At 39.5% G+C, this 27841-nt stretch overlaps 4 protein-coding genes across 5 annotated transcripts; 1 reads left to right on the top strand and 3 right to left on the bottom strand.

Annotated features, from left to right (window-relative positions):
- Positions 1 to 499: 499 nt before the first annotated feature.
- Positions 500 to 3256, bottom strand: arl4d (ADP-ribosylation factor-like 4D). The gene is made up of 2 exons (XM_028476264.1): positions 2939 to 3256; positions 500 to 2092 (listed from the first exon to the last, which is right to left on the bottom strand). Exon 2 carries the CDS (start codon positions 2049 to 2051, stop codon positions 1467 to 1469), a length of 585 nt encoding a protein of 194 aa, XP_028332065.1. The 5' UTR covers positions 2052 to 2092; positions 2939 to 3256; the 3' UTR covers positions 500 to 1466.
- A 372-nt stretch (positions 3257 to 3628) lies between these two features.
- tmem106a (transmembrane protein 106A) lies at positions 3629 to 7868 on the bottom strand. Of its 2 annotated transcripts, none has more exons than XM_028476549.1 (7): positions 7714 to 7868; positions 6686 to 6942; positions 6462 to 6615; positions 5540 to 5680; positions 5424 to 5467; positions 5301 to 5354; positions 3629 to 3920 (listed from the first exon to the last, which is right to left on the bottom strand). In XM_028476549.1, exons 2-7 carry the CDS (start codon positions 6880 to 6882, stop codon positions 3803 to 3805), a joined length of 708 nt encoding a protein of 235 aa, XP_028332350.1. In that variant the 5' UTR covers positions 6883 to 6942; positions 7714 to 7868; the 3' UTR covers positions 3629 to 3802. The 2 variants fall into 2 exon arrangements, with proteins under 2 accessions (XP_028332350.1, XP_028332351.1); XM_028476550.1 differs by having other exon boundaries at positions 6686 to 6898.
- Positions 7869 to 10915: 3047 nt separating this feature from the next.
- On the bottom strand, positions 10916 to 21173 carry nbr1a (NBR1 autophagy cargo receptor a). Its single transcript, XM_028476734.1, has 21 exons — positions 20928 to 21173; positions 19978 to 20040; positions 19873 to 19891; positions 19736 to 19758; positions 18908 to 19099; positions 18489 to 18566; positions 18174 to 18415; positions 17981 to 18100; positions 17424 to 17657; positions 16923 to 17070; positions 16138 to 16386; positions 15954 to 16037; positions 15271 to 15346; positions 15057 to 15167; positions 14558 to 14854; positions 14396 to 14484; positions 13526 to 13893; positions 13373 to 13449; positions 12882 to 12969; positions 12703 to 12802; positions 10916 to 12415 (listed from the first exon to the last, which is right to left on the bottom strand). The coding sequence occupies exons 1-21, from the start codon at positions 21027 to 21029 to the stop codon at positions 12242 to 12244; spliced, it is 2934 nt and encodes a 977-aa protein (XP_028332535.1). The 5' UTR covers positions 21030 to 21173; the 3' UTR covers positions 10916 to 12241.
- A 1714-nt stretch (positions 21174 to 22887) lies between these two features.
- On the top strand, positions 22888 to 27221 carry psme3 (proteasome activator subunit 3). Its single transcript, XM_028476486.1, has 10 exons — positions 22888 to 23024; positions 24698 to 24730; positions 24811 to 24873; positions 24949 to 25053; positions 25666 to 25711; positions 25791 to 25909; positions 25990 to 26126; positions 26199 to 26253; positions 26364 to 26450; positions 27017 to 27221. The coding sequence occupies exons 1-10, from the start codon at positions 22983 to 22985 to the stop codon at positions 27095 to 27097; spliced, it is 768 nt and encodes a 255-aa protein (XP_028332287.1). The 5' UTR covers positions 22888 to 22982; the 3' UTR covers positions 27098 to 27221.
- The last annotated feature ends 620 nt before the right edge of the window (positions 27222 to 27841 follow it).

Below are 27841 nucleotides of genomic sequence, written 5' to 3'. Positions count from 1 at the left end.
GTTAAACACAGAGAACCAACATGTGAGCGACTGAGGGATTATTACACATTTACACCCACAGTGTAACAACCAAACTCTACACAAACTGTTTCACTCATTTATTTAACTTTAACAAATGATTGAAGAACAAATAAAAGAGTAAAAAAACAACAAAGTAAAGATTTAACATTGTGTGACCTCAGATTATTTAATTATCTATCTATGGACGTCCCGGATGCTTATTTTGTATAATTTTAGTTTTTTGTGAGTCTATTTGTGTTGTCATATTGTACATTTTTGCTCATTTTGTGTGCTTTGAGGGTTGTTTTGTGTATTTTTGATGTTTTTTTCTGTCATTTTTTTCTACACTTGGAGTCGTCTTGTGTGTTTTTGTTGTCCCTTTGTGCAATTTCTGTTTTTTTTTTTGTTTTCTGTATTTTTTTTGTCTTTAAATTCATATTGGGTATTTTTGTTGTCGTTTTTTGCTTATTTTTGTTTGGTTTGTGAGTCATTTTGTATATATTTGCTCATTTTGCATTTTGTGTGCTTGCAGAGTCATTTTGTGTATTTTTATTGTTTTTTTTTTCTCTCTCTTATGTTTGTGTTCTAGTCATATTGCGTGTTTTTGGAGAAAAATTGTGTATTTTTGTTATCCCTTCGTGCAACTTCTGTATATTTAGTTTGTTTTTTTTAGTTTTGAGTATTTTTGTTTGTTTGATGTTTTGTGTGTTTGTGTGTGTATATGTGTGTGAGGTTGTATTTTTTTGCCATTTTTGGAGTCATGTTGTGTACCTTGTCTTGTGTTTTTTGTGTGGTTTTCTATTGTTCCATGATTTTTTTGTGTGCTTTTTTGGTCCATATTTCCTGCTCGTTTTGTGTCCTGTAACATTTGTGGGTGCAAATAATTCTGAGCGACAGGTTAACGACCTCAGATCAAACTAATCCCACTCCCACTTCCAGCGTCCTCTGAGGGGGCCTCCAACCACACACAGCTAAAACAACAGCTCCCATTGTTCCCAGTTATTGTGGAGCTGATGCATGACTGTTACAGACGTATCGTATACTGTATATTCTCTGATTCAAAGGAAAGGAACAGATCTATTCTTTTTACATCTGTAAATTCCACAGACAAATGTATAAATCAGAACATGTGATAACAGTATATATAGCAAAAGTCATGAATATTCCTTTATTGAGAAGATTCTTAAAGGAGAAGTACCATTAATTTTGGGATTTTTGTTTTTTTTTAGTTTATTTTTATATAATAAAATATATATGGAATAGCAATTTTCCATTCATTTTATGTAATTTTAAGGAAGACATGCTATATCTGGATATTGTTATCAGGATTTAAATCTATGTTGATGTAACATTTTCTCCATATCGTACAGCACTAGTTACCGAGGTTTTAAAAAGTTGAGCCAAATGTTAGAAATGTGACTTAATAAACGCCTTTAAAAAAAAAGGCTGGTAGTCTCTATTCTCCTTCATCTCTTCGTCTTCATCATCTTCCTCCTCTTCAGGATCATGTGATGCAGCGTCTCCAGGCCCGTCTGGAGGCCTCGGCCGTCCACGGCGCTGCAGCCGTGCACGTGCCGCGGCGTGTGCGCGCTCAGCTCGTGCACGCCCAGCAGCTTCTCCACCTGGGCCACGCCCAGTGCGGCCGGGGCGTCCTGCTTGTTGGCGAGCACCAGCACGGGCACACCATGGTTGTGGGCGGAGCCTGTGATGCGCCGCAGCTCCACCCTGGCCTCGTCCATCCTCTCCGGCTCCGACGCGTCCACCACGAACAAGAGCCCGTCCGTGCGCCGCGTGTACGACCTCCACAGGGGGCGGAGCTTCTCCCGCCCGCCCACGTCCCACAACTGGAAGTCCACCCTACGTGACGACGAGGCTCCTCCCACCGACAATCGGACCCTCTCCGTGTTAAAGCTTTTGGTCTGAACCGTCTGTACGAACTCCTTCAGCTTCAGCTGGTACAGTAGAGACGTCTTACCAGAGCAGTCCAGACCCACCAGCACCACGTGCACACGCCTAAAGCACAGGGCCATGTCGCTCAGATGGTTGCCCATGGCGACGACACGACCTCTGACCTCTAGGAGCAGCTTCAGACCTTTGCAAACACACAGGAGGAGTTTAATGTAGAGGAGTACAGCTCTACTCTGAGCTCCTCACGATGAACCAAGCGTATTGAGCCATCTGCAACACGTGAATACACAACATGACAAAACACACAACATGACAAAATACAAAACATAACAAAATACACAACATGACAAAACACACACCATGACACACAACACGACACACGACAAAATACACAATACACAACATGACTCTAAAAAACACAAAAACAACAAATTTATCCCCCCAAAAAAACTCCAACAAAAAGACAAAAAATGACAGAAAAATACAAAAAATGACTACAAAACTAGCAACTACACAAAAACACACACAAAATTTAAGTGGATTCATCAAAAATTGAGGACACTTTTGTGTACACAGACACACATATAAACAAACATGACGACCAATCTACTTAATAAACGTCTTCAGTGTCAATATTCGTTACGAGACCTTTTGGTGATATTTTGAGTAACTTTTTGATTGCGTTGTGCATTTTTGTGTTTACTTCTAAAATAACTCGACAGCACAGATTTCCCTGAAATGGTTCCTGGGTTAATCCTCTGTAATCTGACCCAGATCAACATCTCAGGTCTGCAGAATAGATCTATTCTAATCCCACTGTTGTTGACATCGTTTAATGTGCACGTCAGGAAAAGTTGTCATTTTTAGCTTCAAAAACCCATTTTAAGTAAAATAATAGCAGCAAAAAAAAAAAAAAAAAAAATCACATCCTGAGCTTTATTAAATCCTCCTTTTTTCCTTTTTTTTATTTTTATTTTTTTTACAGAAATCGGTGCGCAGACAAATGTCCCACACACAGGTTGAGCTTTACCTGTCAGAGACTCAGATGTGATGATGGGAGCGCAGCATGGTGACCCCTGAGGAGGAGGAGGATGAAGGTGCTCCTCTTCTCTGCAGATCTGACTGAATCATCTCTGCGTCCGCGGTGACGTCACTCGAGGGGCAGAGTGTCGCCCCCTGCAGGTAGAGAAGGGAAGTGCAGCCACTGCGCAGGACTGGTCGTAAATCCAGTTTTTTGTTGCTTTTTTTTAAGGCGACAAAATTTATAGTTGCTTGAGAACCAGCATTAAAAAATAAATAAAAAATAGTAATGATAGTTTTTGGAAATCTGTTTAAAAAATTACAAATCCATATTCTGTTTGATTGCATAAAAAAAATAAAACAAAGGAAAATAAATCCAGTTTTCTGATCTGTGTGCTCTTTTTCACGGTCGCTCTTTTTTTTTTAACTACTTCAGAGCCTGTACTTTTATATTACAATTATAATTTAAATAAATGCTTATTTGTTATATATGGATCAATAAATATATAATACGACAACTGTTAAGAAATTAAAAACATAAATAATCAAACTTTTATATATTTTTTCTTTAATTGGTTAAATTAAACAATTAAAAATAACAAATATTTAAACAACAACAAAGTATAAGGCGTTCTGAGGATTTAAAAAAAACTGGTCTCAAAATCAAATATTAATATTAATAATATTGATGAGAACAATGTATTTTTTAAAAATAATTTTATTTACTGTATGTGCATAATTTATAAAATATATATATATATATATAGATTTGACCAATCACAGCATCCCTCTGAGCATGAGAGTTCATTTGACAGCAACACAAGATCTTTGGCAGCATTAGCTCCGCCCCTCAGTGCTTTTGAGTATTTGGTGACTACCTAATCCTCCTGACAGGGTGAGGGACGGTGGTGTTGGCTCCATAGTCCACGTACTCGAAGGTGTTGAGTGAGAGCTGCTCCGTGTGGGACAGGTAGGAGATGTTCATGGTCATCCTGTGGATGAGAACGCACAAGAATATTAAGATCAGCCTAATAATGTTTGGGTTAGCTTAGCACATAGCAACCAGTTCCATATGTTTGGGTTAGCTTGGCACGTAGCGACCAGTCCCATACATGTTTGGGTTAGCTTAGCATGTAGCAACCAGTTCTACATGTTTGGGTTAGCTTAGCATGTAGCAATCAGGCCTACACGTTTGAGTTAGCTTAGCATGTATCGACCAGTCCCATATATGTTTGGGTTAGCTTATCACGTAGCAACCAGTCCCACATATTTGGTTGATATAGCACATAGCAATCAGTCCCATATATTCAGGTGAGCTTGGCAGGTAGCGACCGGTGCCATACATGTTTGGGTTAGCTTGGCACGTAGCAACCAGTCCCATACATGTTTGGGTTAGCTTAGCATGTAGCAACCAGTCCCACATGCTTGGGTTGGCTTGGCATGTAGCGACCAGTCCCTTACATGTTTGGGTTAGCTTTGCATGTAGCAACCAGTCCCACATGTTTGGGTTACCATAGCATGTAGTAGCAAGTCCCACATATTTGGTTGATACAGTACGAAGCAATTATTTTGCACATAGTGACCAGTCCCACATGTTTGGGTTAGCTTAGCAAGTATTGACCAGTTCCATACATGTTTGGGTTAGCTTAGCACGTAGCAACCAGTTTCATACATGTTTGGGTTAGCTTAGCATTATTGACCAGTCCCATATATGTTTGGGTTAGCTTAGCACGTAGCAACCAGTCCCATATATGTTTGGGTTAGCTTAGCACGTAGCAACCAGTCCCACATGTTTGGGTTAGCTTGGCACGTAGCGACCAGTCCCATACATTTTTGGGTTAGCTTAGCATGTAGCAATCAGTCCTACATGTTTGGGTTAGCTTAGCATGTATCGACCAGTCCCATATATGTTTGGGTTAGCTTATCACGTAGCAACCAGTCCCACATGTTTGGGTTTGCTTAGCATGTAGTAGCCAGTCCCACATATTTGGTTGATATAGCATGTAGCAATCAGTCCCATATATTTGGGTTAGCTTGGCAGGTTGGCCAGGCGGTGACAGGCCCAGAGTTTCCCATCGCAGGTTATGTTGACCCAGAGTTTATGGATAGACTCAGAGTTTGTTAACCCTCATTTATGGAATACCCCTCTGGTATTGGCTCAGGGGTATCAATAAGGTGTATTTTATAAGGGGCGTGGTTTGTCGCTGCTGCGGCTGCAGCTAGACCCTTCTCCACATATTTGAGTTTGCTTAACACGTAGCAACCAGTCCCACATGTTTAGGTTAGCTTAGCACGAAGCCACCAGTCTCACATGTTTTGGTTAGCTAAGCACATAGCGGCACTGGCTGAGTGGGGTCAAAGGGTAAACTTACTGCAGCAACAGGAATAAGGTGTGGCTGGTGATGGAGGCGGACTGGCAGTAGGTGCTGAAAGAGAGACACACAGACATTAAAGATGGACGCTGGTTAGCGAGGAAGAGGAGGAGGAAGTCTCACTTTAATCCAGCGTCTACGATGTCCAGATCAGATTTAACCACGAACTGCAGAAACACACACATTGATTAGGCCACGCCCACCCAGGGTGTCCGTTTACTTCAGGCTGATAAACTCACTGATTTCATGGAGCGTGATTGGATGGAGCTCATGTTGCTGAACTTATTGGTTCCTACGATGGTGTCTTCGATGAGCGCCTGAATGGTGAACTGGACCACGTGAACTGGGACGAAGTTCAGGTTGGAGACGTTGATTAGATTCTGAGAGCAAACGTTTCATGGTTTAATCAACGTTAAATCGTCTTTAAATCATCTTAAAATGATTGTTTGTTTGTTTCTATTCTTATTGTTTACCATGTGGTTTTATCAACGTTTTTTGTTTGTTTTCTTTGTTTACTAATTGTTTACTGTGACTTCCGTAGGACGTTGGTTTATGAATGTTGTTGTTTTTTGTTATTTACCATGATTTGTATGGATTTTGTTTATTGTCTTTTTCATTCTTTACAGTGACCGCGATGCACACAGCTGTTTAATGGTATCTATTTGTTTATTGTTTACTGTGTGAATATTGGTTTATTAATGTTTATTTGTATTCTTATTGCTTAACATGACCTCCATTCTGACGGAGGTTTTATCACTGTTTACTCATTGTTTACCTCCATGTGAGCGTTGGTTTATGAATGTTTTTTTTTATTGTTTTGTTGTTGCTTAGCATGACCTTTATATGGACAGAAGTTATATCAATGTTGATTTTGTTTGTTCATTTATTGCTTACTGTTACCTCCATGCACACGGTTGTTTTATATTATTTGTTTGTTGTTTACTGTGTAAACATTGGTATATGATTGTTGTTTTTGTATTGTTTGGTTGTGACAGAGGTTATATCAGTTTATTGTGTTTTGTTTAGTCATTGTTTACCTCCATGTGGATGTTGGTTCTTGAATGTTGTTGTGTATTTTGTTGTTTGTAATGTTTACTCATTGTTTACTGTGACCTCTGTGTTGTTAGTGAATGCTGTTTGTTTGTTTGTTTGTTTGTTTACCGTGACCTCCATGTGCACGTTGGAGGGAGAGAAGAAGACGAGGACGGAGACCACGGACACGGGAGAGATGGAGACGCTCCTCGGAAACAGGAAGAAGAGGAAGAGGCAGCAGAGGAGGAGGCAGGTCACCATGGAGATGCAGACGTACAGCTTCCTGTTCACGGGAAGGATGTTTGACACACACCCACACACACACCCACACACACACACACACACACACTTACGTGCGGCTGGGTTTCAGTCTGACATCGTTACATGGTATAACGGCCACCAGCTGGTCCTCGTGACCCTTGGGGATCAACCCTGAGCCTCTACAGGTGGGACACGTGTCTGAGGAGGCGGAGCTAATCATGTCTCTAGAGGAGGAGGAGCCAACGGCGCCGTACGGAGGGAAGTGCAACAGAGTCTTTTGTCCTTCCATCACTACGACAGTTCACCTGCAAAAACACCACGAGCTCACAGTGTGACTCTTTATGGTCCACTGATAACGTTACACACACACACACACACACACACACACACACAATCAGCTGACCCAATCCTCCGCAGCTAAACAGTTCATTTCAATTTATTTCAAATATTATTACATTATAAAGTCATTTTCATACTTTTCTGTTATTTTTTTATTGTACACCTTTTCAGACACTTTTAATCAAACAAAATCAAAGAATATAATTGTATTATTATTATTATAGGTGCAGAACGTATTTTCTCATTGAAACTGACTTAACTCATCGTTATCACAAATTTCACAATGACTTTTTAGGTCTTTTCAGTGACTTCCTGTTATAATTTAGACTTCCAAACTCACTGTTATTTCAGACTTTCAAACTCTCAATTAAGAGTTTGAAAGTCTGAAATAAGACTTTGAAAGTCTGAAATAAGACTTTGAAAGTCTGAAATAAGACTTTGAAAGTCTGAAATAAGATTTTGAAAGTCGGAATTTAGAGTTTGAAAGTCGGAATTTAGAGTTTGAAAGTCGGAATTTAGAGTTTGAAAGTTGGAATTAAGACTGAAAATCTCAATTAAGAGTTAGAAAGTCTGAAATAACAGTTTGAAAGTCTGAATTTAGAGTTTCAGACTTTCAAACTCTTTTAATCTGATAATCCTGATGTGTGTTTATGTGCTTCTGGTCTATTTCTGCTGCAGTTATTTTAATGCTCAGGTTGTGTTGCTGTGTGTGAAATGAGGAAGTGTGTAGTGTTGTGTGTATTGTGGTGTGTGTATGTGAGTGAGGACAGTGAGTTTGTACCTGTGTGATTCTCCTCCTGGGCTGAGCTGCTCCTCTGCCCCTGACCGGGGGCTGCTGGAGGCTTCACACACACGAACACACACAAAGACACAGATACACTGACAGCAGAACACTTCCTCCTTCAGCTCAGTCACATGTCACTGTCACTCTCATGCCTCACACAGCAGCTAGCACTCATAAAACCACACCTTTTTTTTTTCTTGCACTTTAGTTTCCTCCATTTTTGTGGTCTATGAGTCATTTTTGTGTATTTAATTAGTTATTTTGTGTGGTTTTCTGTAATATTTGTATATTTTAGTCATGTGTGTAATTGTGTTTTTCTTCTATGTATTTTTTGTGGTTTTGTTGTCCCTTTGTATATTCTCCTGTATTTTGTGTGCATTTCTTTTGGTCTGGTCTTGTGTGTTTTTGGTATAATTTTGTTGTCTTGTTGTTTTTATGTTTTTGGAGTAATCTTGTGTATTTTTCTGTAATATTTGTGTATTTCTGTCAGTGGTTTTGTGTTTTTATTGTCATTTTCTTCATTTTTCTGTTGTGTGTTTTTCTGTCCTTTCTCTGTAGTTTTGTTATTTCTTTGCTTTTGTGCTGTGTATTTTTCTGTCATTTTGTGTCTTTGTTGTTTTTTCTTTATTTTTGTGTCATTCTGTTGCGGTTTTTTGAAGTCTGTTGTTTTTTGCTTTAGTGTTGGGTATTTTTCTGCTGTTTTGTGTGTTTTTGGTGTCATATCGTTTCCTCATTATCATACAGAGCCTGAGGGACACACACTCAGCTGGAAAATCTTTCTTTCCTTTTAATTGCTCATTGTGTGTTTTTGGTGTCATTTTGTGTTATTACTGTTTCTGTTTTGTATCTTTTCAATGTGTTCTTGTTCTCTTGATGTAATTTTGTGTATTTTTAGTCAACGTGTCGTATTTTTATTGCTCTTCTTTTGTGTTTATTGTGTGTTTTATGTGTAATCTTGATATAATTTGGGGCCTATGTTACAAAGTGAGATTACCTCTTATCGCGCTAACTTCCAGGATTTAATCAATGTGTGCAGGACTACGAAGCTCACTAACATCTTACGGAGCTAAAGCACCATGGTAACTTAGGATGAACGACATGCCTGGTCGGCAGCAGGTTTTGCTCTGGCTAGGATCTGAGCGAGTGCTAAAGTCCCGCTTCCTGACCCATCAGTTCTCTTAGGAAGCAAGCAGTCCAATAAAAGGTGATGTGTGAACACGTCACTGTGTGGATCTGACAGCTGACAGGGGAGAGAATATTTAGACATTGATGCAATCCTATCATTTACCGATGACATCCTTTAGGAAAGATATATTTATAACTGATGGACTGATCTATTGTCAGCTGAGGAAACCTGTGTCTTTGTATGCACGGCAGGGTGGTCATTAATTAATTAATTCATTCATACGCTATAATGAGGCTGACCGCATCAGCAGGAACATACGACAGACTGTGAAACAATGTGTTCTCATCCCAGTGTGTGTGATAAATAGGTCTACTTGAATAGAAAAATGTGTGTGCCGTAATAAAGTTTAACTGATCAGAGCGCTGTTCGTTTATCATCCAATGGATTCATATCATAAATAATATCACGCTTTTACGCATTAAGAGTGTCAGCAGCTTCCAGCCTAAGTTCTTTCATTCCTGCCTTTTCTGTAACAACAGTGTTTTTAATAATGTTAACCTAAGCAACACCTAACCTAATCGGGACCAAGTTATGAAGTGGATCAGATCTGAGCGAGTATAAAAGCTCCGCCTCCTGGTGCGCTGCACTAACACTGTTGCTTTTTGCTGTCATCGTGGATTTAAATTCATTAAGATCATAAACTGTTCCTCTATTGTAAAGACGCTCACTCTGCCAGGTTCTTCATTGATTGGTCAGACGCTGCAATCTCCACCCCTTTTATGTGAACTCGCACGTACCGAGGCTGAAATCACTTGGTTTAACATAGCGTGTTATGATCGACTGTCGTTGGTTAGTTGAAGCAGAGATTAATTCAGCATATAATTATCTAGATTCGTAGCATAGGCCCTTGATGTTTTTCTAATTTTTTTGTGTTGTGTATTTTTATTTATTTATTTTTTGTTTTGTTTATTGTTGGGTCCTATTGCGTATTCTTCTTGTGTTTTTGTGTGTGTGCATGTGTGTAACAGAGGAGACAGAACACGTGTGTGTATACTTTATTGAGCTTGGAACAATATGCACTGTGAGCATGCACACTGCGTGCGATGTTGTGTCTATTCTGAGCTAATCTACACACATTTCTTTTTCAGACATCAAACAGGAAAACATGGTTTAAAGCAGGAGTGACACACACACACACACTGGGGTCAGACAAAAGCAAAGCCCAGAACTGACCAGCAGGGGGCGATAAAACACCACTGATGTCCCTAAAGAGAGGAGGATTGGGTTAGCTGTGGGGGCGTTTCGGATGGGCTACAAAACCGCCTTAGTGGGGGTTGAGGTAGCTTTTAACCAACCATTCAGGAAGGGTTTGATAAAACGTCATTTCCGCATCTTGACTTCCGTCAGGGTTAGGGCCCTAGCCCTAAAATTAAATGTAACAATACTATTGCAGATTACAATATCTTATTTTGAAATACCGATCAAAACCAGACGTTAAGTTACAATTCAGAAGCAAATAAGAAGGGGGTATTTCTGCCTTTGAAAGGGGTGTACCCGCTTACAAACCAAAACGCCCCTTTTTGCTGCTGGTCGGATGATATTGCCTAAAGCAGAAACGAGCAACTTTAATCACTGCACAATTTTGTTTGTTTTTTTTAACCATTTTTTCTGCAACTACACCAAACTCACCAAATGTAGCCTATTTTTATCACTTTTTTCTTGCCATATTTTTTGTTACTTTTAATGCATTTTTGCTACATTACTCCCATTTCTGACACTTAATCAAACTTCAATGCCTTTTCTGCACATTTTTTTTCTCACATTTTTAGCACTTAAAAACCCCTTCCACCACTTTTCCAACTAATGTCACATATTTTGTCCCATTATTTTCACTTTTAACCTCTTTTTAACATATTTCATGCTTATTTTTTTGCCAATTTAACCACATTAAAGGCAGGGTAGGTAATTTTTTGAAAACTAGCATGATTTTGAAAGTAGCATCTTCTGAGTGCTGCACTTTTTTTTCAGAGCACATAAGATCTTAATTTCTGTCAGGACATAAAGAATTTCAACTAAAAACTTAAAAAGTGTATCTGGAGAAAATTACCTACCCTACCTTTAATGATTTGTCATGCCAATTATTTGCCACTTTAAACTAATTGTTCTTACTTTTTAAATTAAATTTCTGAACTTGTTTGTAAAGTGTTTTCCAGGTCTGGAGAAGCAGCGACACCATGCTGCTTTAGGCCGGTGGTTCTCAACTTATGGGTTGGAAGCCAAATTTTGGTCGCGGAGCTATTTTCAGTGATCGGATTAAGACTGTTCTGACGTAAACCAGGTTTGACACTCCTGCTTTAAACACACACGCACACACGCACACACGCACACACGCACACACACACAGAGGGAGGAATGTGATGAAGTGGGAGCAGGTTTTGGTTGGTGAAGCCTTCACTGAGGCCTTTCTTTACATTCCACGTGTCTGTGCTATCAGCAGTAAACGCTCCTCACGTGTGTTACATTAATAATGCAGGAGAACACACACACAAACACACTGTAAAGCTCCAGGTCAAGGGCCTCAAACTGGGTTTTCAAACCAGCACTTTATTATTAGTTATAGAAATCTATTTTATCCCATTATTAGAGTATTTTAATGAGAGAATGTTGTGCATCTAATTTCTCTTTCAAGCTAAAACAACTCATAACTTAGAATTTATAAAAAAAATGTCTGTATTCTAAACTGTTCGACTCATCATCCGCTGTCAGGAACAACCGAACGGTTTCACTGAAAATATCAGTGACAAACACTTGAATACATTAAAAATAACTGTATAATAAATATGATCCTAAATAGCAAACAAAGGCTCTTTAAACAAAATTTAACACTAATTTAAAGCATTATATACAGTTACTGTAACTTAATTATGAGCTCTTTAAACTCTGTTTTTCTCATAATTATAACTTAATTTTCTCGTAATATGACTTCTCATAATTGACTTAATTTTCTTATAATTGTCTTTTAATTTTCTCATTATTATGTTTTACTTTCTTCATAATTATGACTATTACTTTTCTCATAACTGACTCTCAATTGTGACTTCACTTTCTCATAATTATGACCTAATTTTCTCATAATGACCTTTAATTTATAAAAATGAAATAATAGTAGATTTCTGAGATAAAAAGTGACTTTTCAACCACTTTTCTGTAGCAGGATTTGATGAAAAGCAGCAGTTTTAATAGTTTTTGTCAGACTTTAGTGTAAATGAATCCATTCTAGAGTTTGAGAACCCTGATGGGCGGAGCTTCACAGAATGCTTCATATAAACAGTTTAATAATCAGCTCAGCTTTTTGTTTCCTTCATTAAACCAGTGCTGGTGTGAAACCAGTGGTGCGCCTCACGCTGGCTGCTTGGCGTCCTCGGCCCGCTGCACCAGCTCGTTAACGGTGCGCAGGAGGCTGTAGCCGTGTTTCCTCAGCAGACGCTGGTTGAGACGTTGGTCTCTGAAACCCATCTCCATCAGCACGGACATCATAGAAGGGTCCTGATTGGCTGCTGGGACGATGCCTCGCTGTGGGAGGGCGTGGGCGGAGTCACACGGAGGGGACAGGAAAGGTAACATCAATCACACATACACCCCGTCAAAATAATAATAATAGTCATTATCATTATTATTTATATCATCTTTATTATTAACATTATTATTATCATTAATACCATTATTTTTATAAAAATAAAAATATCTACATGTTAATAAAGTTAATGTGTGGCTCTGAGCTGCATTCTGTGACCTAATCTGTTATTATGGGATGGATGCATGCTGTGTGTGTGTGTGTGTGTGTATTATATTGTGTGTACCTGTATAGAACAGTTTGGTCCAGTGAAAAGTGCTTTGTAAGCAGATGCTGCTACAGAGAGAGCTCCTTTAACGAGTCCCTCAGTGATGCCTCCTGGTCCCCTGGAGCGCGCACACACACACACACACACAGGTCAGGTCACGGCTGTAACACTCACTCATCAGCATGTCAGCTTCTCACCTTGGCTGCAGGGCGAAGCTTGGTCGGGGGTTGTAGGTCTCAAAGGCACTGGAGGCGGAGCCTGCTGATCTGGACAGACCAGAGGAAACTGTAGAGAGACGTAAACATGTGGGCGGAGCCTCAGTGAGACGCAGGCATCAGAAGAAATCATGACTTTTGCATGTTTTCATATAGTAATTCTAACTTTTAATAATAATTCTACAGGTTTCTGATGCTAGCGCTGCTAGAGGTTAGGGCTGTTAATTATTAGTGTAGCTAAAGGTTAGCGCTGCTGCTAAATGTTAATGCTGCTTAAGGTTGTTGTTGTTAAATGTTAGCAATGCTAAATGTTAATGCTTCCTGAAGGTTAGCGATGTTAAATGTTAACGCTGGTAAAGGTTAGCGCTGCTGCTAAATGTTAGCCCTGCCAAAGGTTAGCGCTGCTAATAGTTAGCCCTGCCAAATGATAGGGCTGCTAAAGGTTAGCGCTGCGAAATGTTAGCGTAGCTCACCATTCAAGTGGACCTGTGGTGGGTTGGGTTCACATCCTGGAGGACTGGGACTCTCAGCCAGGTACAGAGCCTCAGACCTGAATGTGGGACAGAGCAACACCATCAGGACCATTAACATCAGGAGGAAAAAGTTAATCACCTGTGAGGTCTAACCTGGGGGAGTAGAGCGTCGGGGGCGGGGGCAGCGTCACCACCTCAGGCGTGAGCGTGGCGGCATCCAGAGTCTGTGAGGTGCACAGCATCTGGTTCACGCTGCTGCTGTCCATAGGCTCCTCCTCCTCTGCTGGCTCTTCCTCCTCTGCTGGCTCCTCCTCCTCTGCTGGCTCCTCCTCCTCAGGCGTGGGCGTCACGCTGCAGTCTTCAGCGGCGGCCGAAGGTTGAATGACCGCAGTGGGGTTGTCGGGCTGCGATGTGGCGGAACCGTACATGGACTCTCCAAGAGGTCGGCTGGTGTCAAAGCAGTCTGGGAGGACGATGATGAAATCCTCACAGGACGACACGGACGATGTCTGACTGCTGACCTGAGACGGGACAAGGAAGGGGAGGAGTTTGGTAGTAGACAATGAAGCAGAGAAAAAGAGCTCTTTTAAGGGGCCTTTACTCTCCCTTTAACAGTGAGCTGACACGCTCTGGTGGCTGAAGTTATCACGAGTAATCATGGATTGTTGAAGATGCACAAACCCTGAGGATAGAAGTCATTTTGGGAGGGAGTTTTTATCCTCTTTCACTAATTTACTAATAGTGTAAATGTGTCAATAGTGCCTCATTAGGCTTTATTATAGCAAAATATATAATTTATTCCAGCAAAAAAAATAACCCAAATGTATTTTAGAATTAAATGTAAAAATTGCTCATAATATGGCACATTTAAAAATGTCAACATTGAGGTGGACCCCCTAAATATAAATTAATTTCCCAAATATTTGGAAGGCTTCCTATTTTGGTCATTGGAACATAATTACAGTAGGGACAGATTGACTTAAAAAAGGGTTTGATGCACTCTAGTGAGCGTGTTGGACTCACCTCGTCCCACTCCTCTCCTCTGATTGGGCGCTCCTCAGGAAGCTCACCGCTCTCGGCGCCATCCAGCAAAGAGTCACTTCCTGTTTGATCTTCAGAGTGAAACAAACATGTTCAGAGTTTGGACAGAAACCAAAAAGGAGGAGGAGTTATCATCGTACTAACCAGTCAGCTTCTGCACCTCCTCCTGGCGTGGCTCAGTGTTAGTGGGCGGAGCTAAAGCCTCCTGGTTCTCCTCTTGGCTGCACAGTGGCCGCTCTCCCGCTGGCTTCTGCCCACCGTGTCGGATCCTTCGCGGTGGTCGGTGGTCGGATGGTTCCTCCAGCGTCAGAGAGCGGATCAACGTCTCACAGAGGAACTGAGCTCCACTGATCTCCTCCTCTCGCTCCTCCTCCTGACCCACGGCGTCCGACGCCTCCACACACGGGCTCAGCTTTGCTCCTGCTGCGGGAAAACTCAACGCTGACCCCCCACGACGATGATGATGGAACAGCAGGTAAACAAACAAAAACACACACGTCACACTTTACTTAAACATCAAGCTACATGAAGCTCAGCTTATCACAAAAAGAATAAGTAAATAATTGAATAAATAAACAAATATATAGTGTAAATAAAATCAATTCAATTAAAATAAAATTGACGAGGACGTTGTGTCTCTCACCAAACAGTTTTCGTACACCTGTGACCTCTGCGTCGTCCTTCACCCGAGCGTCCACAGGTCGCTCTGACCCAGGTGCATCATGGGGGAGGGGGGAAATACAAGGTGTCAGAGCTACAAATGAAGCAGATGCATAAAAACACTTAAAACATAAAAAATAATAATAATGTTTGGATACTTGATTTGATGGTGTAGTTAAAGATGGATTATCACTGACCCACAGGAGTGTTGTTTGGAACTTTCTCCAACTCCTGAACAATGTTTATATCCAACAATTCAAAGGAGAGCAAGTCCTGCACACACACATTAGAAAAGGAAACGGCATTAGAACATGTTTAATACTTAAACTGATTCAGCTCCACCAGGTAAAAGCAGATCAGAAGGAGAAAATAATGGGAAAAAAATTAGGAAATAATGAGATACTTTTAAAAAACATGAATAAAGGGACAAATAAGAAAATAAATTCACATTAGTCTTTATTTAGTCAGGATTTATTCACATTGAGATTAATAATCTGTGGGAAAATAATAAGGAAATGATTATGAAAATGAAGAGAATTTGAAATTGAGAATTGGAAGTTGTTAGGAAATAAGAAACAAATGATAAAATAATGAGATAATTAAAAAAAAAATACAAATGTGGAAAATAAGAAAATGACAAAAGGAAATAGCAAATAATGATAAAAATAATTAGGAGGGGAAATTTTGCATATGATGGAGAAATAATAGGAAAATAATAAAGGAATAATTAGAAAATGAACATAATTTAATCAGTAAATGACAAAAAAATAAATAAATGAGAAAAAGAAGATAAGCAAATTTGTGAAAATATGAAAAACAGATGAATGCTAAAAAAAAAAAAAACGTATAAAAAAGTAAACAGGTGTGTGTGTGTGTGTACCTGTGCGGTCAGCAGGTCCACAGAAGGAAAGAAATAATCCTCAAAGTGTGTCAGACTGTCAGTGTGTGTGAGATCCTCCTCCTTCTGAAACACAAAATACACAAAACTAGAATAAAATCTGATTCTAACCAATGATATCTTTATTTATTTCATCAGTGACTCGTGATAAGTCCGACCAACGTACCCGTCGTTTGCTGTGATAGCGGTGAGCGGCGTGGCCGTCGTTAGCGTCCACAGCGATGCTGCACCAGATGCGGGGGCCGAACTGAACTCCACTGTGGGCCAAACGCCAGTGGGACGTGAACGTTCCCTCTGTTAGTGGAGCTACCAGGGCCACACTGACCACGCCCACCTGACCCGGCTGCAGCAGAGGCGCGGGGACCGACCTCCTTTCCTCTGACGCCAGGCCCAGGTTCCCCCACATGAACACCAGCTACACACACACACACACACAACATCCAAACGAGGACACACTCAGTATCTATCTCTTTATCCAGCTCCATATTTCTATCTCCATTTATCTATGATTATATCTACATTTTTCAATTTATTTATTTATCTGTCTGTACATATCTATGATTATAGCTATATCAAGCTTTACCTCGTGCTATATCTATCTTTATATTTGTACTCTTATCTCTACAAATCTATATCAATTTATCTTAGTCTTGATTTAAAGACTCAGAGGAACTACACCTGAGCGTATCTCTGTATCTATGATAATAGCTTTACTTTGTGCTATATCTATTACTATATCTCTACACTTATCTCTATGTCTATCTCTATAGACATAGATCTATCCTTTTCTCTCTATCATGATTGAAATACTTTTCATAGACACTCAAACCTGAACACAGATTCAGAGGAACTAAACCTGAATGTATCTCTATATCTATGTCCATATGTCTGTGTGGAACAGGAGGAGCAGTGTTAGCTGGTGTCCTCTCTGTAGGGGGTGTTGGGGGGTACCTTGGTCTCTGAGGTCCAGCTGGCTGAGCCCGAGTTCTTCATCTTCCAGTACTTGATGAACTTGGTGTCGGGCTCCATGTGCGTGCCGTCAGGCAGGTTTTCGTCCAGAAACAGGGCGGCCATAGTGGGCAGCGTGGCGCCGGGAGCCCTGATTACAGTGCACAGAGTATTGTTGAGAACAGCTCTGTTTCCTCCACACACCCCAACAACAGCAGGAACCCCAATTTAGTTTGTGTGTGTGCAGCATTAGAAAAATCTAGGAAGCATCAGCATCATCATCATCAGCAGCAGTAGAAGCAGCAGAGGTAGTAGAGGTAGTCCAACCTTCCTCCAGCACCAGAGCAGCAGCAGCAGCACCAGAGCAGCAGCAGTGAAACACTCACACACTAGATTAACAAAGATGGAGGTCGGATCGTTTCCCCGGGAAAAATTAGACTGTTTGCATCCGAGCTGGGCCGGAGGCGCCCAGCACTGTCGGACGCCCTCCCAGGCGGCGCTTACTCTGGACTGGAGGCTTGGGGCTCGGGGGCGGGGGCAGGGCCTGAGGGTGGGGGCGGGGCCTGGGTGGCGGCGGAGGCGGTGCCGGAGGTGGAGGGTCCGCTCCACTGCAGGCCTCTCTTCTCCAGACGCAGCTTCTTCTTGATCTCCTTCACCTCTGCTCTCAGCTGCCTCCGCTCAGCCTTCAGCCGCTGACGCTCCGCCTTACGCACCGTACGGTCGCCTCGCCGCGGGAACCTGGTTTAAAACGTCATCCAGTCATCTCTCTATATATCCATCCATCTAGCTCTATATTTATCCATTCAGTATATCAATATAGCTCTATATCTATCACAATCTATCATCCAGATCTATATCGACACATCTCGCTCTATATTTATCCATTCAGATCTATATCTATCCGTCTAACTCTATACCAACATTTATAATCCTGAAGTAAAGCTTCATTCTAGACACATTTAGTCACTTCCCGTTTTCGCTGTCCTTCCTGTTCTCACTATTTTTCCAGTCCTTCCTTTTTCTACCGTTTCTTCCTGTCATGTGACCTCAGAGACACTGACCTGGTTTCTCCTGTCATGCCGTGCTCAGGGATGGAGAGGGGGGTCTTGGTTCTGATCAGACTGTGACTGGGGTCATGGCTGTGTCTGCACAGCTCACAGAGGATACAGGACGGGCAGACGCTGGGAGACAAACAGGAGGGCGTTAGCATTAGTTCATAAAGCACAGGATGGAGGTTTGGGTTCTTCCTCGTACCTGCACTTGTACGCTCCCTCAGACGTGAGTTTGTTGCAGCTGCTGCAGTTGGGCGTGTATCCCAGGGACCCACTGGAGCCAGACGGTCCCGGTCGGGGTCCGATTGGTCCGATGAGTCCGATGGGACCCCCAACCGCCCCCTCGGCCTCTGGGGGATCCTCAGACGATTTGTGTGTGCAGCACTGACCAGAGAAATCACTGCACATCCGCTCCACCACCTCCTTTACCACCTCGTCTTTAAACTATGCAAAAAACAAGGTTGTACAGATGTGAGGAGGAGGAGCCTAATGGGAAGAGGGGCAAGGGCTTATCTACCTTCTCCATGTAGGATCTGAACCACATGGGAGGAGGCTCGTCCTCCGCTTTGTTCCCTTTGTTGTCCTTCACCGTCGTCTAGACGACGACACACAGGTTAGTGTTTACATCACAACAACAACACAAACACACAAAACTAAAATGGAAATACACAAAATTACAATACAAACACACAAAACAAGAACAGAAACACAAAACAACAACCCAAATACACAAAACTACATCACAAAATAACAACATACAACACAAATACACAAAGGACAACAAAAACTCACAAAATAATTCCAAAAACACAAACATTCCCACAGGAGGAAAATACCCTCAGGTTTCCTTTTCCTCCTGTGGGAATAAATCTGTGTACGTGTCATTCCATTTTAAGCCTGGCATGATAAATGCAGCGTTAGGGGGCGTGTCCTCACCGGTGCCTCTCTCTCCGGTGTGACCTGCGTGCCTTTGTCCACCGTCTTTACCCGGGAGGGGTACGGGGGGGCGGGGCGGAGGTCACCTTTCAGCTCCTTCACCTCTGTTTTCAGAGCTCCGCCCCCACCACACGCCTGTCCTTTCATCTTATAAACGTTCATGTGGAGCTGGTTCCCCTGCTTCTCAGCACTCTGAGGAAGGAAGGAAACACACTTTCAAAGTAAAACACCGATTGATAATAGTCATTAGAATAATGACCAATCAGAGCATTAACACACTATTGTAGTAATTTTATGTGTTTTTGTTTTTATATACAAATATTTTTTGTTTCCTGTATTGTTGTTACTAATTTTTTCCCATTTCATATGTTTTTAAAATTATTTTGTAATAATTTTTTTGCCGTTTTCTGGTTTTTACTCTCATTTCATGTGATCATTTTGTGCATACGTGTTGTCTTTTTGTGTATTTATCTAGAATTCTATGTGTTTTTGGCCTCATTTTGTGCATTTTTGTAGATTTTTTTAATAAATAATTTGTGTTTTTATTGTAATACTGTAGCCTTTTGACATTTAATATATCTTCGTTGTCATTTAGTACCATTTTCTCTCATTATATGTTTTTAAAATCATTTTGTAATTTTATTTGGTCTTTTTTGGGGGGTAGTTTGGTTGTCGTTTACTGTTTTTGGAGACAATTTGGTGCATTTTCAATGTCATTTTGGGTTTTTTTGTATCATTTTGAGTTTTTAAGAGTCATTTTGTGTGTTTTGTTGTTTTATAAATGTATATATTTTTTTAAAGAGACACATTTAAACAGCATCAACGTACCTTTATAGCTTCTTCATATTCATCTGTAGAAGAGACAAAAAAATAAATATAATCTATAGATTGTTCGAGTATTCTTCAGTGAAACTAAAGTTGTCACACCTTATTCAAACATTAAAGGAGGATTATTGGAGTCTTACCTTGACTGTTTATGCAAATCTGAAAAATTAAACATAGAATACAATTAGTGCTGTTGCACACAGTTTATCGTGGGTTCACGCGTTTTCTGTGTTTACAGTCGTCACCTCTTCATTGTCTTCGTCAAAGTATTTCACTTGAAAGTGGTTGATCCCAAACGACGCTTTGATCTGAAAATAAGAGAAGAGATCAGATGAGACAAGATAAGAAAATTGAAAAAGCCAATTTAGACAGCACGTTGTTTTGTCTTTTAAAAGTCATTTTGTAGATTTTTATTGTTTTTTGTCTTTTTTTTGAGTTGATTTTTTTGCTATTGCTGTCGTTTTGTGTGTTTGAGTAATTTTGATGTATTTTTTTTGTGTCTCGACATTCACATGACTTATCGACTGTTATTTTTTGTCCTTTTCCGAGAATAAAGAAAACAGGGCTTGTGTTTGTTTACTGGATGACTCAACCTTTGACTGGACGCTGGATCTTTTCCCACACTGTTTGTACAGACGTAATAAATCCGTGTGTGTGTGTGTGTCTGACTTTTATAGCAGCTAACAGCATCAAATCCTGATATTTGTGTGGATTTTGTCCTGATGTGTCAGTGTGTTTTGTTTTTTTGTTTTTTTTTATCATTGTGTAATATATTGATATTTCAGTTTATAATTCACTGTTAAGTGTTTATGAAATATTATATATTTAAGAGAATAACTAATGATTAATCATGTATAGTACACAAATGTCATTGTAAATACATATTTCAAATCTAAGTCATAATATATACTATGTAACAATAATGTGTGTAATATGCTGAATAAATATTCATATACATCATGCATTAATACACAAGCATCATTGTGTAATAACAGTAATAAACTGAACAAAGAGGGAGGAGTTACTTAGTGTGTACTTCCGCCTATTTATCTTTACTCTGATTTCCTTTATTTCACATTGGTGTTTATGATAAATCATGTATTTATGGTGAATCTAGTTTTTTGATGTTGTAAATGTTGATTTTTCGATGATGTGTCGGTGTTTCGGGCTGTAAGGCCTGTCCGGGCCTGCTCACCCAAGCTTCCACGGACTCCCAGTCCAGCTTGTCCCGGTCCTGGGCCACAAACCGCTTGACGTTTCCCCGGAAGTTGACTTTAACACTAACGGGGAGCCCCATGTCTCGGTGTCCGACCGCTGACCGACGCTGTTGGTCGCTGATCTCACGGTGATCTTTACTGTTCCTCCTCCGGTTGTCTTTGCTTGTTTACATCGTCTGGAAAAACACAGTGACGTCAGCACGGCGTCTTCTTCGTCTCCCTGAATCACAGCAGAACCCAAACAAGCGGACAGGCACAGCGTCACCTACAGTTGAAATAACCGAACAGCACGACAGAATAAACGCAAATGTCCATTATTTTAGACATGTAACGACGTAGAAATACTTTGTTGATGTACTTCAGTAAGTTTTTTATGTATCTGTATTCTACATTGGCTGAGAAGTGCAAAACACATTTACAAATACCACAATAAATTTACATTTTTGAGCAAAACAATTTTGCAAATGTACAATTTTTAATACAAATATACATAGTTACCTAAAAAAAAAATTACAAATAGCAAAACACTTTTACAAAAGATCAGAACAAATATGTATACACGTTTACACTTACAATTTGTTTTGCTATTTGTAAATTTATCTAATTATGTATATGTGTTTTCAGAATTATAAATGTGTTGTGGTATTTGTAAATGTGTTTTGCACTTTTCAGCTAACAATAATGTTCTGAATCCATGATCAAATTTAAACGGAAAATATTTAAGTTTTCTTTAGCTTCTACATATCAAATGCCTGAACCAAACCACATTCCTAATTTTATGAAAATGTTGTATTTATAAAGGAGATTCGGAGATAGTCCATTTTTCTAATAAGTGGATGGATTTTTTTTTTTTTTTTTTGTTCTGTCACCCTGTACTTTACTTTCTCACCACTTTTTTTTACAAATTTGCTTTTTACATTTTAACACAATCACCCTGTTCTAAGTAATGCATTTAAAAATATTGCTGTCTTTAGAGAGATATTAGGAAATACAATTACTGTAGAAGCTGTGTTGCCAGGTTGGGTTGTTGTGCCTGAAGGAGAAGGTTTTGGCATCATTTGAAAATTTGTCACCGTTTATGGGTGGAAAATAGGAAGAAATTAGGAATTGTGCTGTCATGGAGAATAATAAAATAGACATTGTGAGAGCTAAATTCTAGAAGTTGACAGCAGTGCAAATGTTTTTATTTATTTATATCTATTTATTTAATTTATTCATTGGCAGACAAACATATTAACTGTTCTTGTTATAACAGAGATAGAGTATACAATAGACCAGACGTCCCCAACTTTTTTTGGATCCTGGCACCATTTTTATATCACTAATCACATAATGTCCGGCAACCCCAGACATTTTGTTCTTCTAGAATTAGTTTTTAATCATGTTTATTAAAGTGTGTTACAAACATAGAGAAGCCAAGGTTAGTGACAAGTTTGCCACCTCAGAGACATTTTTATACTGCATTTTATTTGATATACAGGATAAACTTATTCGATATTTATTATGTGATATGTATATAAATTTTTTTATTATAATTCAAAAAAATTCAAAACATAATTTCAATCGGTTTTTTGCCACGTTTTTTTAACCGATTACTAGACATTCCAGACGACCCCTTTTTATTTCCAGGCGACCCCAAGGTTGAAAAACACTGCAATCGACAATTTATGCATGTATACACATATACACAGATATTATGCATTATAGAAACAAATAATCATCAATACATACCATAAAGAAAAAATAAAGTAAATGAAGAAAAAATATGGTTATAAATAATATCTTTGTTTAAATATATTTATTTTATTTATTACAATCGTTATTATAGAATTAATATTATAATTGTTACCACATATCGTCATAATACAAGGCAGTGCAACAAGGGCGCAAGAGGAAGAATTTTCAAAGATGACGATCTGCTTTCTGCGCATGCTCAGTCTGGATCGTCGCACGTTGCTGACGTAGTCGAGCCGCACGTTGCTGCGGGTGAACTTAACGCTGTTGGACTGTTACCGACACGTCCAGACCGTAAGATGTCTTCTCTGCTCAAAGTGGACAATGAGATCAAAACTAAGGTAACATCCCGCTGTCCGGTTAGCATTTAGCCGCTAGCTTTGCCTCGCGCCGGCGGGCTAAGCTAACAGCGGCTAATTGTCGTTTTACCGGCGTCCCCCGCCTCACCGGCACCGCTCAGCCCTGTAAACACGTGGCTAGACGGAGAACCGTAAAGCTCCACGGAGAGAAAATGAGAGGATGATTAAAGAGTTTTAAAAGTGAGCGGAGAGAAGGTGATGGAGGAAAGCACATGGACAGCTGGAGGCCCGGGTTAGCATCCCAGCATGTAACGGTGCGACACAATTTAAACACCAATAAATGTCAATATGGAGCTGCACGGACACAGAACATAAGAATAATACCATTTTACTGAAGAAAAAGTACTGATTTTATTTCTAAATTTACAAAAAAAAAACAATTTAAAAAGAAAAAAGAACCTTCATTATTTTTAGATCAACTTTTTCTTTTTAGTTATATAACTGAACTCATGTCAGAGACGTGAAGAGAGAATAATAGAACACAATGAGTGTAAATGGTTTTTTTGCTTTTTGCTTGCGATCTGCTGAAAATAAGTGAGACAAGTAACTTTTAAAGGTGGGGTAGGTAATTTTCTCCAGATACTATTTAAGTTTTTGGTTGAAATGTTCTTTATATCCTGACAGAAATGAAGATGTTAAGTGCTCTGAAAAAGGAACAAAGAAAATCTGTCATCTGTAGCAACTGTAAACCTGTAAAAAACTTCCACCAATGAAAAAAGACAGTTCTTTTCAGATTTCTTTTTTAACCAGTCACCAGTAAAGGCAGAGCCCTCAGAGGATGCTACTTTCAAAAGCATGCTAGCTTTCGAAAATTACCTACCCTGCCTTGAAATGTTTTGTTTATGCAAAGTATGATTGACTTATTATTTATTATTTTTTGACCAAACTGAGCAGTGATTACAGTCTGAGGCTGATTATATCTTCTTGTGCACGTTTCAGGGATATTATCACACGTTTTCCACAAAGGATTTAGCAAAATAAAAAGACGCACGTTTCGTGCTGTGGAAACTCGTGATTTCAACGCACTTCTACAGCAGAAAGATATGAAACAAGTGCTGTACATTGTCGTGAATCTGACGAATATCACGATACTAAACAATACCATATACATCGCGATATCAGTAATTACAAATGTAAGCTTTACAAGTAAAAATGGTATGAAATACAATTTATTCAATTTTTTTAAGTTAAATAGTAAATGGTACCTAAATGGCAATTCAAGTACAAATATAAAAAACAAGTGGTTTGTTTATCAAACTGTCAAATTACATTTTTCAAAAAATATTTTTTTAAAGTAACCACATACATCTATAAAAGTGTCCACTATGTTTTATGTAAATAAAGTGCTATCAACTTCAGCTAAAATGCATTGAAGAGTGAAGTAGTTTAACAAAGTCTGATTTTTTTTTTTATTTTTTTTTTAGATTAAAAAACATGATTTAAAAAAAAAAAATTGGACATTTTTTGGGATCTATGCGATAATCGCCTGGCGAAATATTGCGATGTATCGCCAAACCAATTTTTTTTTATATACCCATAGTAACACTATATAACATAATATATAATTAATCTAAAAGTGTGAGGCTCTACATTTTTGTGATGAAATCAAGCACTTTAAGTTTGTTAATGAGTTGTGTGTGTGTGTGTGTGTGTAGGTCGGTGCTTTCAGGGAACGAATCACAGCAGAGGTAAGTGTGCACTACTGCCCCCTATGGGCGCTCATGGTAGTGATGGAAATAAATAACATCCGTGTTATTTTTCTCCTCAGGCGGAAGATCTCGTCGCTACTTTTTTCCCAAAGAAGTTACTGGAGCTCGATCACTTCCTGAAGGTTGGTCACATGACACACACTGTGTGCGTGGTTTCTTGATTTTATTTTATAATTACTTCCTGGTTTCTGCTACAGGATCCAATCATAAACATCAGTGATCTGAAGGAGATCCACTCAGAGATCAACCTCACAGTCCCAGATCCCATCCTACTGCCCAACCTGCACGACGGACTAGACACGGTGTGTGTGTCACAGCAAAATGCAAAAGAGATCCTGTGAAGATGTTTTTAGTAATTTTGGGTGTTTGTATATTGTAGAGACATTTGTGCTTTTGTCTTGTAAATTTGTGAGTTGTTGTGTATTTTAGATTTTTGTGTATGTGTAGGTATTTGGTGGTGGTTTTGTGTATTGTTTGTGTGTATGTAGTTGTGTTTTGTGTATTTTTTGTGGAGGTGTTTTGTGTATTTTTGTGGTAGTTTTGTGTATTTTTGAGTGTATGTGGAGATATTTTGTGTATTATGGTATTTCGTGTGTATGCAGAGTTGTTTTGTGTATTTTTGTGTGAATATCGAGGTGTTTTGTGTATTTTTGTGGTGGTTTTGTGTATTTTTGAGTGTATGTGGAGATATTTTGTGTATTATTATGGTATTTTGTGTGTATGCAGAGTTATTTTGTGTATTTTTGTGTGAATGTCGAGGTGTTTTGTGTATTTTTTGGTGGTTGTTTGTGTTTCCTCCACATCTTCCAGATTTTATTTTGACGCTCTGTGCTGCGGCTCTTTCATATTTATTTTTCAACGCTGTGTTTATCTTTGCCGCTCTGACTGTGTGTGTGTGTGTGTGTGTTTCACAGCAAAATGCCAAAAAGAGGAAGTTGGAGGACGGAGGAGCAGACGATGGTACGTAGCGCCACAGACGAGCTGCTCCTTCTTCCTGCTCCACGGCTGCGTTTTACCGCTTGTTTTTGATCTCCTCTAGTGGCCGGCACCAAAGTCTTCGTCATGCCGGGAGGGATGATGAAGAGCAATGGGAACCTCGTCGACCTGATCGAAAAGGTCAAACCGGAGATCAGGACGCTCATAGAGAAATGTAACACGGTGAGTAGATGAGGCTTTGGAGGCGGAGCTTATTGTTGGAGGAAGTTGTGATTGAGCCTGTTTTTGCTCCTTGTTTGAAGGTGAAAATGTGGGTTCAGCTGCTCATTCCACGGATAGAAGATGGAAACAACTTTGGCGTCTCGATCCAGGAGGAGACGGTGGCTGAGCTGAGGACCGTGGAGGGAGAGGCAGCGTCTTACCTCGACCAGATCTCAAGGTACAGCCGTGTGGTTTCACTACTCCTAACGTAAAGAAGACTAAAGTTTCCTTTTCTTCTTTTATTGTGAAGGTACTACATCACCAGAGCCAAGCTGGTGTCAAAGATTGCTAAATATCCCCATGTGGTGAGTGACTGTCGTTATGGACACACACACATCATCATTGTTTGTGTTTCACTTTATAATCTGTGATTTACTCTTCACTCACACTGACTAACGTGTGTGTTTTCCATCAGGAGGATTATCGACGCACAGTGACTGAAATCGATGAGAAGGAATACATCAGTCTGAAGATCATCGTCTCTGAGCTCAGAAATCAATACGTACGAGTTTTATGACATTTCTGTGCATTTTTTTTTTTTTGTTTATTTTTTGTTGCCATTTTATGTTTTGTTCTTTCCTGTGTTTTTGTTTCACATTTTTGTGCGTGTATGTGGAGTTATTTTGTATGTTGTTTTGTTCTTTTGTGTATTTTCTGTTTTTTTATATAAACATAAGTGTGTGTTCTTTTTATTGATTTGTGTGTGTGTGTGGTTAATTTGTTTTTGTTTTTTTGTCATTTTAGGTGTGGTTAGAAAGCTTTTTGTATTGTTTTGTTTGTGTATTTTTTTGTAATTTTAGAGACATTAGTGTGTTTTGTAATTTTTCTGTAAGTAGTTTTGTGTATATGTTTTTGGTTTTATACGTATGTGGAGGTGTTTCATTGTTTTTTCTAATTTTAGAGACATTTGTGTGTTTCGTATATGTTTTGTGAGTTGTTTTGTGTGTATGTGGGGATGTGGTGTGTTTGTGTGTCCTCTACATTTCTCAGCTCTTATTTTGACACTCTGTGCTGCTTCTCTTTCATATTTCCTCTGAACGCTGTGTTTTCTGTGTTTTTCCTCCACAGGTGACGTTACACGACATGATCCTGAAGAACATTGAGAAGATCAAACGTCCTCGCAGCAGTAACGTTGACGCCTTGTACTGATGTAGGGACGCAGGCTCCGCCCCCACCTTTTGTTTTAATTGTAAAATATTTGTCCTCTTAAAACCCAGTCAACATCCATGCCTGAGATCTGTGTTTTTTATTTTAATTAAACTTCTGGTCCTCATTCGTTTGTGGATTTTCTTTCTTTTCGGCACTTTTCACATCGTCCCGTGCTCCTATTATTTTAGACGTGTCTATTTGTTTTCAGGAAACTGGAACGCTGTAACTCTGAATGTGACTCAGCAGGACGTCAAGTCCTCGCTCTAAGAACTAAAGTTTTAGTTTTCAGTGACGAGTCGTCACCGACGTACCTCCTGCATACGCTGGATCTGAAAAATAAAATACATTTTGATACCAAAGCTCTGGTTTTAAAGGTCTCTCCATGTTTTTATGCCTCTTTGTTTCTAGAATAACAGGAACATTTTGTCCTCACATCACATGAGATCACAGCAGAGAAAATAATAGAATATATTTTAGTGTTACATCAGTTGTACACATTGAAAAACCTCATTTTAATCTAGTTTCTGAGCACTCTACTTTGTCATGCGACAGAAACACTATCACTGTTTATCCACTGACAATACGAGGAAAATTGTGAATTTTGTCAGTGAAAAGTGATTTGTGATGAATAAATGCAATTTTTAACGAGTGAAGTCATACACAGTGTGTATTTAAGTCAAGGTGGATTTACTTACATGGGATAAATAAAAGTGAAGACAATGGGAGGGTTAAAGCACTTATTTT

This window comes from Gouania willdenowi, chromosome 19, assembly GCF_900634775.1.
Source record: "Gouania willdenowi chromosome 19, fGouWil2.1, whole genome shotgun sequence".
NCBI classification, from domain to species: Eukaryota; Metazoa; Chordata; class Actinopteri; order Blenniiformes; family Gobiesocidae; genus Gouania; species Gouania willdenowi.
The sequence above is the reverse complement of the archived record's forward strand: the minus strand, read 5'-3'. Positions and strand labels throughout refer to the sequence as shown.